The following is a 16,366-nucleotide window of genomic DNA, read 5'->3' on the forward strand; positions in this document are numbered from 1 at the left end:
GCCTACAGCCGGGCCAGCTCGGAAATGGCCCCCATTCCTGGCCTGGGCTGTCCCCCTCTTACAGAGGGGCTGCAACAGGACCTGGGAAGGCAGGGAGGGATGCCACAGCAGTGTCAGAGCTGAAGGCCCCGCCTGGGAGCCAGGACCCCTGGGGCCAGAGGGGCTGAGGCACAGCTGACCCATCTCCCCACCGGGCAACACCTGGGCCTGGGGAACGCACCTGCCCTGTCTCCCCATCACTTGCACTCATTAGCATCAGTGCTTCACACAGAGGCAGCTGTGTGGCCGGAAGCTGGAGCCCAGGCTGGGAGGGGGCGCTGACCCGTACAGCCCTCACATTCTGATGGAGAGGCTGCCAGCCTCACTTTGCCCCTGCGTCGGCCCCGTGGGGAGGCCAGAGAGGGCAGCTGGCCAGGCAGAGTGAGATGGACAGGGCAGCCGCGGCAGCTGGCGTCCGGCTCTGGTCGAGGGTGTGGGGGGCCAGGGGCCGGTGCAGCCGAGGAGCCCTCTCTCTTCCTTAACCTTCATAAGTCACCCATCTCTTCCAGTCCGGTTCCAGTCCCAGTGCCCTGGGCCCTCCCTGAGCTGCCCCGGGTGGGGTCCTGACCTCGCACATGAGTGCTGTCGTCCATGAGGCTCCCAGCCCTGGTTCACAGTCCTCATCCCCTGAGCGGCACTTACCACGGCTGCAGCGATGCAGTTTGTTCCTAGTGGCTGCAGCTGTGTCTCCCACAGTCTGTGAGCTCCGCATCTCTGCACCAGGCCTGGCACAGAGGGGCTCGGGAGACCCTGTGGGAAGAAAGAATGAGTGAGGGACTTCCCTGGCGGTCCAGTGGTTAAGACTCCGCGCTCCCAATGCAGGGGACGCGGGTTCGATCCCTGGTCGGGGAACTTAGACCCCGCATGCTGCACTGTGCAGCCAAAAAGAAAGAAAGAAAGCACGAGTGAGTGAAGGATACGCGCGGCCGAGGGTCGTCTGCCCTCTAGACCTCACACACAGCCGCTTCTGGGGCGAGCGGACCGGCCCTGCTGCCTCCCAATCCCACCTCCGTCCCAACCCCAGGCCCAATGGGAGCCTCAGCGGGAGAGGAAGTCCCAGCCCCCTCCGCCTCCTGGTTATCTGCCCCTGCTTCAGGGACCCTGTGCCCAGGGACCCGGGCTGGCCCTCGGGCCTGGCTGGCAGCCCCCCATCGCCCCCTCCACGCAGCTGCATGCCCCACCAACCTCTCCCTGACTGACCGCCTTCGTCTTTCTCTCTTGCAGCCAACAGCTCCCTGCTCGGAGGCGGCGGTGGTGAGTACACCCTTCCTGCGGCCTGGGGGTTGGCTGGGGGTCTGCTTCTCTCCTCCTGGCCCCTTCACCCGTGGAGCCCAGCTGGCTGCCATGCGCCGTCCCCGCAGCCTTCCCCCTCGTCCCCGTAGCCTTCCCCCTCGTCCCCGTGGTGCGCCGTTCCCATTTCTCCATCTCTGCCCTTTTTTACCACCTCCCACCCCATCGGCCTTGCCCGGCCTTGCCCTCACTGTGGATGAAGCCAGACACCTGGCTGGCAGGCCCAGCTGCTTCAGCACTGGGTGACTGGGGTAGGTCCCCACCCTCTGAGCAGAGGCCTCCTGGTCTGTAAATGGGGGCTGGAGGGCCCCCCTGAGGTTTCAAAGGGACTGGGCCTGGGACCGGGACGTTGCGGGGCCGGGGCACAGGTGTGGTGGGGAAAGCCCAGCCCTGCCCCTGACGCCCACGGGCCCTCGGCCAGCCCTGTGCCCCTTTGGCCTCAGTCTCGCCACCTGTGAAGGCAAAGTTAGCGTCTCCGCTCTGCCCTGCAACCTTGCCGCCAGGACAAGTTCTCATCAAGTCAGGGGGAGCTCCGCCAACGGTTAAGCCCACGAGAATGTGTGTGTGTTCACTGTTGTCAAAGACCACCAGGAAGCAGGGGTTCCGGCAGGCCAGGTGGGCGGGGCGTTGGAAGTCAGCATGGGCCCGGCCCCCAGGGACGCAGGGCAAGGTCAGCAGGTGCCTGCGGGGAGGGGCGGGGCGACAGTCCCCATGGCCCCGGTGCCCGGCCAGCCCAGCACAGGCTGGCCACACCAGCCGCTCGGCCCCAGCCCCTCACCCCCCGGCTGGCGGGGCCGCCCGCTGTCTGTGCAGGCAGCAGTAGGATTGGTGAGCTAGGGTCAGGGGTTAATGCGCCGTCGGATAAATCCCAGGGTGTGCTTACGGCAGTGGTGGCGGGGCCCAGGCCAGGTTTTAAAAGGGGAAAAATAAAAGGGGCATAGAAGGTCAGAAATAAATAAGAACAGCGTTAAGAGCTGTTGATGACCAGCCAGGATGCAGGATGGGGGGGGGCGCGGGGAGCCTGTTTGTGTTTAGAGATGCTTTCCCTCCCTCCCTCGCTCCCTCCCTCCGTCCCCTGCTTCTCCTCCGGCTGTCCCTGTGGAGGTCACAGCTACCCTGGCGGCCTCACAGAATGAGGTGGCTTCACTGGGGACTGGGGGTCCACAGACAGGCCCATCTAGGACCCTCTTCTGAGCCAAGTGCCTGGACAGATCTGCCGGGCACCAAAGGAGCCTGGTCCCTGCTTCCTCAAGCTCACAGTCCAGACAGGAGCACCACCACGACACAGGGTGGTCTGTGCAATAGCGGGGGCTGGGGGTGGGGGCTCAAGGAGGAGTACAGGCTCAGTGTCCAGGCTTGGGGACCAGGGAGGCTCCTGCAGGAGGTGGTGCTTCCACTGGGACCCAAGGGATGGGTAGAAGGCAGCCGGTGAAGGGCAATGGGAAGGGTGTGCTGGGCAGAGGGAACGGCACAGGTGAAGCCTGGAGTGAGGGAGAGCGTGGGGCGTTCGGAGACTCCGAGGACTGGAGTGGTCGGAGCCCAGCCAGGAGGAGGGGAGGTGGGAGAGGACTCAGGGGCCTCAGAGAGCACGTGAGGAGCTGGATTTTTAGCCGTTCAGTTAGGAAGACAAAGGATCACAGAAAGGTGTGGGACTTGTAAGTCTTAAGTCAGGTCATCACCCTTCTTCTGCTCAAAGTTCCGCCAGGGCTCTCACCTCACCTCCTTCCTACGGCCCACAGGGTCTCCAGGCGCCTGTCAGACTGCCTGGCCCTCTCCACTCTGTGCCAGCCACACTGACCTCCCTGCAGTTCCTGGAACAGACCTGGCCCACTCCTGCCTCAGGGCCTTTGCACTGGCTCTTCCCTCTGCCCCGAATGCTCTTCCGCAGAGAGCCATGTGGCTGCTCCCTTCACCTCTTACAAGTGTTTACTGGCGTGCCATCTACTCAGTGAGGCCCGCTCTGACCCCTCGAAATTGCAGCTCCCTGCCACTGCCCCACCTCCCCAGGCCCCTCACACTGCTCTAGTTTTTATTTTCCTCTAAGCACCTCTCTCCTAATGTGCTATATAATTTACTTGTTTATTAGGTTCATTGTTTATTGTCTGTCTCCCCACTGAGAACGATAGCTCCAGAAGGCATGACTGTATCTCCAGCGCTTAGGACTGGGGCTGGTGCATACAGTCGGTGCTCAATAAATGGTTGATAAATAAATGAATGAATGAACTACAGGTAAAGGCAGGGACGGCCTTACATGTCAAGCAAAGGACTTGCTGATGAGGGCAGTGGGAGCCACTGAGGTTTCAGGCAGGGCAGGGAGTGGCTCATAGATGGCCTGGTGACCTCACTCTGGGAGGTCAAAGGACAGCTGCTCTGGCCACATTGAGGAGGGGGGCCCAGTGGGGTCCCTCTAGCTCCCTTTCCTGCAGCACTGAGGGTGAGAGGAGGCTGGAGCAGGCCCCAAGCGCAGCCTGTCCGACGCAGAGATGGATGGGGTGGGCCAGGACCCAGGAGGAAGTGGGCCCGGAGTCCAGCCTTTTAACGCCAGCCGAGATTTATGGAGCCGCCGCCAGTGCTCACTGGGACTGTCACTCTGCTAATGTGATTGGAACAAGGCGGAGGTGGCAGGGAGGGGACAGGGGATAGGGAGAGGCTGGGGCTTGTGGGGGCCTGGCGCCCACCTGGGATGGGAATGGAAACAGGCGCTGGGCCCCCGGGATGTTCTCTGCTCTCACATCTGCCACCTGTACCCTCTTCCGCCCCCTGGTCCATCCAGCCTTAATGCCACGACCTGCCAGGAGGGAGGGCACAGGCAGGGGCAGCCTGGGACTGGGGGGTCTGGGTCCCCATCTAACTCCGCCCAGACAGACCCTGGTCTTCCCAGGTGCCCTCTTCTCCCAAGTCCAGCCCTGCAGGGGTTCAGGCCTCTACCCACCCCCAACTTCCCATCACCACCTATCCAACCACCACCCATGCGTTTAACAAGCACTGGTCCTGTTCAGCCTGCCCTGGCCACTCTGTTGAAAACTCCCCCAGCCAGCCCAGCCCTCCATGCTGATCCTCTACCCTGTCCTGTGCCTGTTCCCAGAGCATGGATGCCCTTTCAACATGCTTGTGTTTTATGTTTATTTTTATTGCCTTTCTCCCCACTAGAACATACTCTCCCCAGGAACAGGGTTCAGGGGATTCCAAGCCCCTAGATCAGCCTTTATGGGGTGGTTAGTTGCACCCCTGTGTGCTGGGTGTGCCCTAGGAGCTGGGGACTAGCAGCCTGCCCCGGGCTTCTCATACAGTCCTGTTGGGGGAGGGCAGTTCAGAAAGTTCAGAAAGGAGCTCTTAAAAGGGGGGCTGAGGCTGGCCTGCAGGGCTTTGGTGCAGGGAACCGCAGTGTTTACAGCAAGTATGTAGGGGAGTCTTCTGTCACCCTAAACCTCAGGGTCCAGGGCCCCTGGGCCTGCCTCACTGGGGTTGGGCACCCACCAGGCCCTGAGGCCAAGGTAGGTGGTCTGATAACACAGTGAAGGCCCCCCACTCCCCATTCCTTCCCAGCACTCTTTCTGAGTGTGTGTGTATATGTAGCCGGGGAGGACACCTGTGTCAAACCCTGGGACACAGGACCCTGCCCTCAAAGAGATCCATTTTGGTAGAAGTCTTCCCAACAGAGGGGGTATTTGACTTGGGCCCCGAAGACTGCATAGGAGTTCGTCAGGTACAGAGGGATGGAGAGGCCCACCAGGTAGAGAGCCCAGTGTCTGCGGTGGGGAGACCTGACCGGGCTGGGGCAGCTACCCAGCCAGACCCTCAGGCCTGGTGACTGCCAGGCCCACTCCTGCTCCCGCCTCCTTCCTGGAGAGCCTTTTACTGGCTCGATAAAAAATTTTTGTGAACAAACACTCTCCTATTGTATGGTAGGAAGGGAGGCGGGCCCTAAATCAGGATGGGAATCGACAGGGCCCTGACGCGTGTCTCTCCTGTTTATGAGGACTGAAATGTTTACTCGGCGATAAGGAGCCAGCCTTCTGGTGGAGATTTGTGCACTCTTTTTCAATTACCCCTCGTCTTTCTCTGCCACTTTCTCACTAAAGGGATAATAAATGTATCGGAGCGTTTCAATTATTCATCTAAATCATGACTGCGCCTGCCACGGCCAAGCTTTAGTGACAGATTAATTCAGGGCCGCCTTCCTCTGCTTGCAGCGGCCATCTCTGCTCCCGCCTGTCCAGAGCTCCGGGGGCCAGCCCAAGGGGTGGGCGGCTGGGGTCAGGCAGGTCCCCGGCAGGAGCCGGGCAGGATGGAGCCCCGTCCACACACAGCCACTGCCAAGGACCCTCCCTTCTGGAGGTCAGCGGGCCCACCCAAACCTGCAGGCCTGTGAGGGTGCAGCCACCCTGCCCTCCTGCTTATCGGCTCTGCACGCCCGCCTCCCTGTGCTCACACTGCAAGTCCATGTGTGTGTCCCTTACACTGCAGGGTCCCAGGCATCTCACACCAGGGAGAAGCCAGAGGTGGCTCGGCTCCCGGCATAGCCCTCTCCTGGCACAGGGCCTTTGCACATGCTACTCCAGTGCCCGCCCACCATACCTTCCCACCTAGTTATCTCCATGTCAGGGCAGCCCCTCCCACCAGCAGCCCCCCAACACACACACACACACACACACACACTGCTCTATTTACTGAGGGGCTGCCACGTTCCTGGCACTGTCCTCAGTGCTGGAACACAGCAGGCACTGGGACACAGCAGACACTGCCCCTCTTGGGCCAGTATTCTGTCACCCTTGAAAATCAGACTCTTGTTTGTGTGATTAAGTACCAACTGCTCCCCATCAGACTCCCCCACTAAGGGGCATGCACAGGGCGTCTGTCTGTCCACCTCCTGGAAAACAGTAGGTGCTCAGTGGGGCCGGTGGTGGCCCCGGCCATGCCCAGGGGCGCCTCCCCCCAGCCCAGGTATCTGGGTGCATCCCTCCCCCACCCACCATGCAGGCACATGGCTCGGGGCAGAACCTGCCACCCGGGGCCCAGCCTCTCCTCTCTCCACACAGGGACCCATGAGTCCGGGGGGCGGGGCGCACCCTCTTTCCTCTCTCTGTCTCCGTCTGAGTCTCTCTCGCCCCCACTCGGTCTGTCTCCTGCCGTCTCACTCTCGCCCCATCTCTCTGTCTCGCTCCTCCACGCGGCTTCTCCAGCACGTGCACTCTCTCCACCTCTCGCTCTCTCCTGCTCACTCACCCTCAGGATTCAGGCCTCGACTTCTGCCCAGCTCACTTGCCATCCAGCGCACCTCCACTTGGCACTATCTCCATCGCCCAGCGCCGCTGACCTGTGATTGCTTCCTGGCTCTGCCCCTATTGGCTGGGGCCTGGCACAGCAGGCAGACAGGGGGCCCCCGTGGCCCTCTCCAGGCCAGGCTGTGTGGACCTGACCAGCCAATCCTGAGCACGGCTCCGTGCCAGGCTGCGGCGGGTGGGTGCATGGGGCGGGTGTGACCAGAAGTTGCCTGGGGCAGGGGGCCGTGCCGCAGCAGAGAGGGGAAGGGCATTCCTGGATGAGGGCACAGCAAAGGGCCCCAGGGGCCCTCTCAGACCACGCTCCTGCCCCGCTGGCACCTTCCCACTGCGATGGGTGCTGCGGATGCAGCCCTGCCCTCCCACCTCTCCCCCTGTTGCCCTGCTGAGCTCTCTGCCTGGACCCCTCCTCCCCTGACCTCCCCAAAGCCTTTCTTCTCATCACTCAGGGCTCTGCTCAGATGCCACCTCCTCAGAGGCACCTTCCCAACCCTGAACCGCACCCATGCCTGCCCATCTCCCTTCCCTCTCCTCTGGCTCTGGAGTCTGTTCCCTTCTGCTGTTTCACCGCGGTGATATTAGAGCCGCACTTCGCCTCCCTCGCCCAGGGCCTGGCGCCTGGCGGGTCCGGAGCCCCAGCCTTGCTCAGCGTTGATGATTTTATTTCATGGACTTGTGGGAGCCATGGGAGGTTTCATGAGCAGGGGAGTGACACGGTCCCCCAAGTAAAGGCCCCAGCTGAGGAGGAGGAGGAGGAGCTCTAACAGCTGCCAGACGTATGGAGTGCTCCCTGCCCAGATGCCAGGGCCTTGCTGAGCTCTCCCTGCAGAATCTCAGCCCCGTCACAGCACTATGGGACCCACGTACCGTTAGCATCTCCATTTTGCAGATGAGGAAACTGAGGCACCAAGTCCCTGGAGCTGAACCGCGCTCCCCACCCCCACCCCTCATCCAGCCCTCCCTGGGTGGGAGAGAGAAGGGCAGGGACTCCAGCTTCAGCCTCTGGGGCCCGTGCCCCGCCCCCAGCGGGCAAGATGCCTCCAAGCCCCTGCCTGCAGCTGCCAGGGGGATTTTTAATAACGGGAGTGATTTTTGCATGATGAATGAGGTGCTGCCGTTGTGTACATAATGAAGCCCTAATGTTTTCAAATCCCCATTTAAGGAGCTGATCTCACCCCATAATGAATTTCAGATCGCATCGCGAACTGTCGTTCATCCATTTTCTCCCTGGGGCACCCACCCGCCTCGGCCCCTTGAGGGTGGGTCCTGGCGAGGGTGGGCTCTGCATCCCGCCCCCCACAGTGGGCTGAGCCCAAGGCTAGCACAGAGCAGGGGCTGGCACGGGTTTGCTGACTGAATGAGTGACCAGGAGGGTGTAGGCAGAGGCCGAGGCAGTTCTGGCAATGGGGTATCGTGTGGGGCTGAGGATCCCAAGTCTCGGCCTGGGCCTGGGAGGAAAATGGAGGCCAGAGATGAAGAGGGTAGGAGGGGCCAGAGAGAAGGGGGCCCGAGGCCCTGGGCTGGGTCACTTGGCCAGGCTTTATGGCTGGGCCTGCCCCCTGCAGGTTAGGGGCCTGGGGGTGCAGCGGCTCAGGCTTCTGCCCCCTTTCAGCCCTGGCATTCGGCGTTTGTGCAGCTGGCTGGGTTGGGCGGCAGCTGCTGGCTGCACCAGCGTGGTTGGGGCGGGAGGGCTCTCAGGCCGGGTGCCCAGCCCCTGGGGCCTGCGGGGTGAGACGTCTAAGTGGGAGGTGGTCCCGAGGGCCCAGACCCAGGTGCCTTCCCGGGCTCGAGAGGTGCACCCCTCCCCTGGCCCCGTGGGCCTCAAGTTCACCCCTCTGCCTCCCCAGCCCTCTCTCTGCCAGGGTTTTCTGGGTGACATTTCCACCTTGCAGTGTGTCCCATCCCTTGGGCAAAGGGGACCCCAAGAGCATGAGGGACAGAGGAGTCTTCTGCCTACGGAGTCTGTGGCTGTGCCTCAGTCTCCCCATCTGTAAAATGGGGCGACATGTGATAACGTGCAGGGCCCTTTGGTACCATCTCGCACTGAACGCTCACACCAAATGCAGAGGGAGGTGCTGTTACTGAGCTTGTACAGATGAAACTGAGGCGCAGGGAGGTGAAGGGACCCGGCGGAGGAGTAGGAGAGCTGGGGGGAAGAGGCCTTGGGTCTCTCAGGGCCAGGTCTGCTCTGCTACCAAGAACCGTGGCCCATACAGCCCCAGAGAGCTCCTTTCAGAGGCTCTGAGACTTGGCACCCTTGGCGGGCACTGCCCAGGCCCATCCTCTCCCTCCGCTACCCTGGGGACCCACAGGAGCCCACAGGGCAGGGCTGGGGGCTGCCCAGGCAAGGCCTTACAACCCCCACCTGGCTGAGAGTGGCTTTGCCTCCATAAGCTTTTGTCCCTGTTCCTGTGAGATGGAGGCTGGGGAAGTGACTCTGAGCCTCTCCTCTCCTGTAACTGAGATACTGGACGAGTTGCTTCATCATTCTGGCCTTTAGTCTCCCACCACCCCCCGGCCAGGCCACCTCTCAGCAAACCTCAGTCATCCCCACAAACGTTCTGAGGCTCAGAGAGGTTAAGTGACTGGCCCAAAGCTACTAGCAAGCTTGTGGGCAGGATTTCTGGAAAGAGAAATCCCAGAAGGAGGCGAGCAGGGGGGCCAGACCCACAGGACAGTGGAGGGGAATGCGGGGGAGATGGAGGGGTAGGCCCAGGGCCAGCCAGGGTCTCCTGCCCTCTGTCAGGGGCACAGCTGCCCTCCTCTCCCCCAGGCCACAGGCCTCCTTGTGTTCCTGTAAATAATTAATTAGCCCCTGCTCGCTTGTTTGTTTAGCATGAGGAATGCTCCCCCACTGAGATGCATTTATTGCTGAATAAATTTAAATATCTAATCTTCCCTTCATGAATATTACAGCACTCTAAATAGCGGCCAAAATATCCTAAGCGCCTTGGCAAATGGCCCCCATGGGAGCCTGTCTGCTTCACCTCCACTGGCTCTGAGGAGGGCCTTGCTCCTGGCCCTGCCCTCTCCCAGCGCCTTCCCGGCCCTGGACTTGCGAGGCAGGGGCTGAGTCTGAGCTGATGCTCCTGAAGTCTCAGTGCAGGGCTGTGGAGGCCACACCAATGACAGGAGGCTGGGGTGGGCTTCCAAGCAGGGGCGGCTGGCTTCTCTGGGGGGTGTGCCTGGACCAGGGTGGAGAGTCAGGGCTGGAACAGAGAGAGGGCAGACAGGGCCCCCAGACAGAAGAGATCAGGGAGGCCGGAGGATGGAGGACGGGGAGAGCAGGTCTCCAAGGCAGCCTTGCTGGATCGGATGGAGACAGTTAGTGGTCAGCCTGTGGGTGCAGCTGAACAAGTCGTGCAAGAAGAGTGGCCCCAGACCACTCAGCAACCAAAGGTCCCCAAAGCAGTCCCTCTGTTAGGAGGGGGATATGTAGATGTGGGGAGGGGACAGGAGACAGGCTGCAGGGGCCAGCAGTGAGGAGACAGCAGCCGTAGACAAAACGTCTTCCCAAAGTGTTTGGGTGAGGAGGGCAAACAGTAGACAGACAGCCAGGGTGGGAGGGAGGCTCAGGATGGGAACGGAGAGACAGGTCCTTTCATGGTCCTAGAGGAAGTAGAGCAGTCCAGCTGTGTCACCTTGGGCAAGTCTCTCACCCTCTCTGTGCCTCAATTTCTTCTTCTCTAAAGCAGGAAAAATAATAGCACAGCCAGGCTGTGAGGCCCAAATAAGACAGTGGATGTACATGGCTCAGCGCCTTGCTCACCAAGTAACTGTAGAGGGACTTCCCTGGTGGCGCAGTGGTTGAGAGTCCGCCTGCCGATGCGGGGGACGCGGGTTTGTGACCCGGTCCAGGAGGATCCCACGTGCCGCGGAGTGGCTGGGCCCGTGGGCCATGGCCACTGAGCCTGTGCGTCCGGAGCCTGTGCTCCGCAACGGGAGAGGCCACAGCAGTGAGAGGCCCGCGTACCGCAGAAAAAAAAAAAGAATCCACCTGCCAGTGCAGGGGAAACGGGTTCAAGCCCTGGTCCGGGAAGATCCCACATGCCACGGAGCAACTAAGCCCGTGCGCCACAACTACTGAGCCTGCGCTCTAGAGCCCACAAGCCACAACTACTGAACCCGAGGGCCACAACTACTGAAGCCCATGGGCCTAGAGCCCATGCTCAGCAACAAGAGAAGCCACCCAACGAGAAGCCCATGAACTGCAACGAAGAGTAGCCCCCACTCGCCGCAACTAGAGAAAAGCCTGCGTGCAGCAACAAAGACCCAAGGCAGACAAAAATAAAAATAAATAATTTTTTTTTTTTTTTTTTTTTTTTTTTTTGCGGTACGCGGGCCTCTCACTGCTGTGGCCTCTCCCATTGTGGAGCACAGGCTCCAGACCTGCAGGCTCAGCGGCCATGGCTCACGGGCCCAGCTGCTCCGTGGCATGTGGGATCTTCCCGGACCGGGGCACGAACCCGCGTCCCCTGCATCAGCAGGAGGACTCCCAACCACTGCGCCACCAGGGAAGCCCAAAATAAATATATATTTTTTTAATTTATAAAAAAAAAAAAAGAAGCTGTTGATGCGGAAATTAAGGAGCCAGACCTAGGACCTTAAAGATGGAGGAGCGAGGGGGAGGCTGAGGGGGGAGGCAGAGTGGCCTTAGGGCCATCTTCCGGGAGAGGAAGGGTTCAGCCTTGACCTTAGTGGAGGGACATCTGAGGAAGGCCCTACCACCCGTGTGGGCTCAGTCTCCCCACGAGAGACCCCAGGTTTTCTGCTGACTCGGAGTGACGTGGGGGTCAAGTTGGAGCTTTGAGGGATTTTTGTTTTTGTTTCTTTTAATTTTTTTGGAGTATAGTTGCTTTAGAGGGTTTTTGGATGTGGCTGACCAGGGAGAGGACCGAGGGTCAATTGGTATGAACTGGGGCACCCCCTAACCAGGCAGGCCCAAGGGCCAGCTGCCCCAGGGTCAGGTAGGGAGTTGGGAGGAAGGACATTGTCTTTGGATGGGACCCCAGGAAACCTCCTCCTTCCGGTCTCCAGGGCTCAGCTTAGCCCAAGGAAGAGCTGGGACCGGGCCTGGGGGTCAGAGCCAGGGGAGGTGCAGGTCATGGTGGGAGACATGGGAAGGGGCAGCCCTTTGGGCTGGGAGCCTCCTCTGGCACTCAAGGATGGGAGAGCCACAGGCTGCTGTGTGGACAGGGAGCCAGGGCAGGAGGGGGCCTGGCTGCTGAAACCCTGAGTCCAGGGCCAGTCTGGGCGCTGGCTTCTTGGGGAAGGGTGAGCAGGGGTGGAACCCCGGGCCTGTGCCTCAGCTCTGCTTTGGGAGAACTGCTCCCTGGGCACCTGCACACGGCCCCGGCCCTGTTCTGCATGCTGCTCGGGGGACTCCAGCCCGAGGGCTCTGCCAGCGCCAATTCCTCCCTCCTCCTACCCCCTCATGCCCCCAGGTCAGCCCCAAAGGCTTGGCTGCAGGCCTGTCCGCTTCTGCAGGAAAAAATAAGTCCCTCAAACACAGATCTCGCTGAGCGCCACTTCCACACGGCCCCCACAGTGGGCCAAGGTCGCCTGCAGGGTGGACAGCACGGGGAGATGGCAGGCAACCAGGTGCCAAGTGGATGAGACCACTGGGGCAGGGCTGGGAGGTCCCCAGGTGAGCCGGCTCCGGCAGGTCCCTGTGCTAACCCTGTATGCCCTGGACGCTACCTCCCGCCCCGCTCCCTGGTATACACGTTGGGCACCCGCCCATATAGTCTCACTGACTTAGTAATAGACAACACTGGCGTCGCCTTCACTCATGCCTTAAGCACGTTACAGGAATTAACTTAATCCTTCCAATACTCCTATGAGGTGGGTACTACTATTATCCCATTTTACAGATGGGGCAATCGAGGTCCAGAGAGGTTAAGTGCCCTGCGTCACACAAATGTGACCGGCAGAGCTGGCATCTGAACCCAGGCTGCACAGCTCCACAGCCCCTGCTGTGGCACACCTTGCTGGGTGGGTCGCCTGGCACCCCCACCCGGAACAGACACACTGCACGTGGACGCTGTACACCCACTGTGCCCCGCCTTGGACACACAGCCCAGGGCCCCACTCTCTGCCCCCTCCCATTGGGTGCCGCCATCCTCATCCCTGCCCAAGAGGAGGAGACGGGGGACCCAGTCCCAGATTCCGTCCCCGGGTTCCCCCAACTCCTCTACCCCACCTGCCCACCCCCACTCCTTGGATGCCCTGGGAAATCGCCTGGTGCCATCCATGAGTGAAGTCGCAAAATTAGGTTTAATTGGGCTCACAGGGCATAAAAGAAAACAGAAGAAAAGGGAGTGGTCCAGTTGGTGTCCCTGGTCCTGTGCCAAGATGTTGAGGGTGGGGCTGTGATGAAGGAGCTAGGGCCTCGGTTTGCGCATCTGTAAAATGAGGAAATTATAGTCCTTTCCTGCTGCAGAGCATCGAGCTCTGTGTCCAAGAAGCCTGGCACAGGCCTAGGGTGCAATCTGAGCTGGGGACCTGCCAGAGGTGGGTCATGTTCTCCTGACCAGGATGTTAACGCCTCCCCTGAGGCCGGGGTGGGGGGGCGGGGGGCGGCGCGGTCACTGTGCCTAATTTTCAGATGAGGCAGTGGACGATCTGAGAGCGGGGAAAGGGCTTAACAAGGTGCGGCAGCCAATGAGGGGCAAGGCCGAACCCCGCCTGTCCCTCGGCGCCGCGGGAGGGAGCGAGGTCGGACAGGAGAAGAGTCTCTTCCGCCTGTGCCCAAGTTGTTTATCTGGGTCCAGGTCCCCAAGGTCGCTAGCGAAGCACCAGAGCCGCCCTCGGATAAATAAGCGCAGGCCCGGTCCCAATTAAGCCGGATGCACTAACGAGGCGGCTCGTTAACGAGCTGAGGTGCACTCCCGGAGACACCTGCGCGGCCCGGATCACCTTCCCTGCGTGGCGCAGGGAAGAAGCTGGAAGACCTAGCTCAAGGCCGGGATCGGATCTGACTCTTGTAACTAGGTGGCCTCAGTTTCCGCGTCTGTAAAGTGGGTCTTAGAGTTTGTAAAGTAGGTCCGAGGGGCCTCGCCTTGAGAGGTCGACCTTGGGACTCTGGGCTCCTGGCGCGGAGACGGCGACTGGTAGCGGGCTCCGCGGCGCGTCCGGGCCGGAGCCGGGAGGGCGGACTTACCCCTAGCCCGGCTCGGGCTGCGGTTCCTGCTGTCCCGGACCCTGCCTCCCGGAGCCACCTCGGCCCGGAGAGACCCCAACCCCTCCCGCGTCCCTGCCAAAAGCCCAGGAAAGAGCAGGGCGGGCCGGGCGCGCCCCCTGCCGGCCGGTCTGCGCCGGCTCCCGCCGGGGCCCGCTTTGGCCCCTGTCTCCGCCTCGATTTCCCTAGACGTGAAACAAGTGTGGGACCAGGGGTGGGGGTAGGGGGTGAGGGAGCGTCTGGAGGCCGCGGGAGAAAGGCGAGGTGCCCTGTGAGTCCCAGCACAGCCAGGGGATCGGGAGTATTCGGCCTGTGGGCCTCGGCCTTCTCTGTAAAACGGGCTCAGGCGTGCGGCAGGGAACCCCAAGGCTCACTGCCCCGTCCCCTGCAGTGGACGGCTGCATCCACCGGGCCGCCGGACCCCTCCTCACCGACGAGTGCAGGACCCTTCAGAGCTGCGAGACCGGCAAGGCCAAGATCACCTGCGGCTACCGGCTGCCGGCCAAGTGTGAGTCCCCGACACTCCCACCCCGGTGGGGCGCAGACAGGGCGCCTGTGTGAGTGCTGTAACTGGGGATTAGGGGTGCACCCCCCCACACACAGAATTGCTGGAGGCCTCCTCCGGGGCCCTTCTGAAGTGCCAGGACCTGGCCCCCCCTCGCCTTCTCCAGGAAGCCGGTGGCGGGAGGGGATGCGTGGAGGCTGGGGAGGGGCCAGGACTTGAAGGGAGGGTAAGAGCTAAGGAGGCAACGCCCCATTGCCTCAGCCGGGTGCCTACAGATGTGGGGAAGGGCCCAGCGTGGGCCTGCCTGTGCCTGTGGAGGCGTGAACTGAGGCTCGAGGGTACACCTGCGTGCCGACCTGGGTGGGGTCCTCCCCCGGGGAGCCTCAGAACCTGGGGAGGAGAGGGCTTGTTTCCTGTCCGCTCCAGGGCCCAGGCCGGCAGGAGGGAAAGCCGAGGACCGCACGGAGCCCCCGGCCGGTCTGATCTCGTCGCCTCCCACAGATGTCATCCACACGGTGGGACCCATCGCCCACGGAGAGCCCAGCGCCAGCCAGGCTGCCGAGCTCCGCAGCTGCTACTTGAGCAGCCTTGACCTGCTGCTAGAGCACCGGCTCCGCTCGGTGGTGAGGGGCGCCAGGCGGCGGCGGGGTGGTGGTGGGGGGGGCGACGTGAAGCCGGGGGCGGGGCACGGCCTGGCGGGAGGCGGAGCGGAGAGTGACGCGGTCCCCAATCCCTTCTCACCCCCCCACCCCAGGCGTTCCCCTGTATCTCCACAGGAGTGTTTGGTGAGTGGGGTCTAGAGGAGGAAGGGCGCGGGTGGGCAGCGGGTGGGCCCAGACGCAGGGAGGGGCCAGGGAGGGCGGGGAAGGGGGAGGGGCCCGGTCGGGGGTGGGTGGGAGCCCAGGCGAAGCGGCGAGGGACGGGTGGGAGCTTGGGACTCACTCCCGCCCCACCGGGTCCGGCCCGCAGGCTACCCCAACGAGGCGGCGGCCGAGGTTGTGCTGACCACGTTGCGCGAGTGGCTGGAGCAGCACAAGGACAAGGTGAGGCCTGGGTCCAGCCAAGAGGACCAGACCGGGGTGGGTGGCGGGGCGCACCCCGGCCCCGCTGACCAGCCCCACCAGCCACGTACAGAGCGCTGGGCACATGGGGTTCAGGCCTTGCCATTGCTCTCTGCGTCCCCTCTCCTTTCCTCGGGGCTGTTTCCTCCCCGGCAACCAGGGCGCAGGGTAGTGCGAGAAGGCAATAGCACACCACACCATGAGCCCCTTCTGCAGCCTGAGCTCTAAACTCAGGTCGAAGAGCGCCCCAAGGGCGAGGCAGGTGCAAACCTGCTGGGGCGGGCGGCGTTAAGACCGGGGAGCCGGGGAGCCGGGGTGTGGGTGGTTTCCCCCCAGGCTGAACAGGCCCTGACGCAGGTGGACCGGCTGATCATATGCGTGTTCCTGGAGAAGGACGAAAACATCTACCGGCAACGCCTCCCCCACTACTTCCCCGTCGGTACGTACCCCGTGGTGCGCGCCCCGGCCAGCCCCTGCCCCGCCCCCATCCACCCCGGGCGGGCTCTCACTGTCCTCTGCCTTCCAGCGTGATGGCAGCCTGCCGCCTACCCTGACCAGGACTGGTAAGCAGGGCCTGGCCCTCCGTGTGGCTGCCCACTAACCTCGTGCCCACTAACACACCCGCTCACCCCGCGCTCCGCTCACCCCCACGCAGGGAAGCCAGGGAGGCAAGCCTGGGAAGCTAGGGGAGGCCCACGGCCCACATGCTCTGACCTACTGGCTTTGCCCACAGACTCGTCTGGGCCTACCGGACCGCGCTCCCAGCTCTAAGAAATCGCGGAAGCCTGCAGCAGGGCCTGGCTTGGCCACCCTGTTCTTTCCCTCCACCCCCGCCCCCTCAGCAGCCTCTATTCTAATAAAGACCACTACTGTTGCAGCTCCTACTGTCCCAGTCCTGGCTGGGGACGGGTGAGGGAAGCAGCCCAGGTATGGACAGGTGCTTTGGCTTAAAGGGGCTGGCGAGAGCTCTCGGTGAGCCAGGCAGGTGGAGGCACGGGCCGGACAGCAG

At 62.3% G+C, this 16,366-nt stretch overlaps 1 protein-coding gene across 2 annotated transcripts in view; it reads left to right on the forward strand.

Annotated features, from left to right (window-relative positions):
- The window catches only part of MACROD1 (mono-ADP ribosylhydrolase 1), a 151,608-nt gene extending 135,357 nt beyond the window's left edge, over positions 1–16,251 (forward strand). Inside the window, exons 4-11 of one of the 2 annotated variants that reach the window (XM_082626425.1) lie at positions 1,264–1,293; positions 14,183–14,299; positions 14,798–14,919; positions 15,051–15,081; positions 15,266–15,339; positions 15,715–15,796; positions 15,884–15,920; positions 16,091–16,251. In XM_082626425.1, coding sequence (XP_082482551.1) covers positions 1,264–1,293; positions 14,183–14,299; positions 14,798–14,919; positions 15,051–15,081; positions 15,266–15,339; positions 15,715–15,796; positions 15,884–15,888 — 461 coding nt within the window. In that variant the 3' untranslated portion in view covers positions 15,889–15,920; positions 16,091–16,251. The remainder of the gene's footprint in view (positions 1–1,263; positions 1,294–14,182; positions 14,300–14,797; positions 14,920–15,050; positions 15,082–15,265; positions 15,340–15,714; positions 15,797–15,883; positions 15,921–16,090) is intronic. The other variant, XM_082626426.1, reaches the window with a different exon arrangement.
- The last annotated feature ends 115 nt before the right edge of the window (positions 16,252–16,366 follow it).

Source organism: Mesoplodon mirus (genome assembly GCF_964341445.2).
Source record: "Mesoplodon mirus genome assembly, chromosome: 7".
Lineage (NCBI taxonomy): Eukaryota > Metazoa > Chordata > Mammalia > Artiodactyla > Ziphiidae > Mesoplodon > Mesoplodon mirus.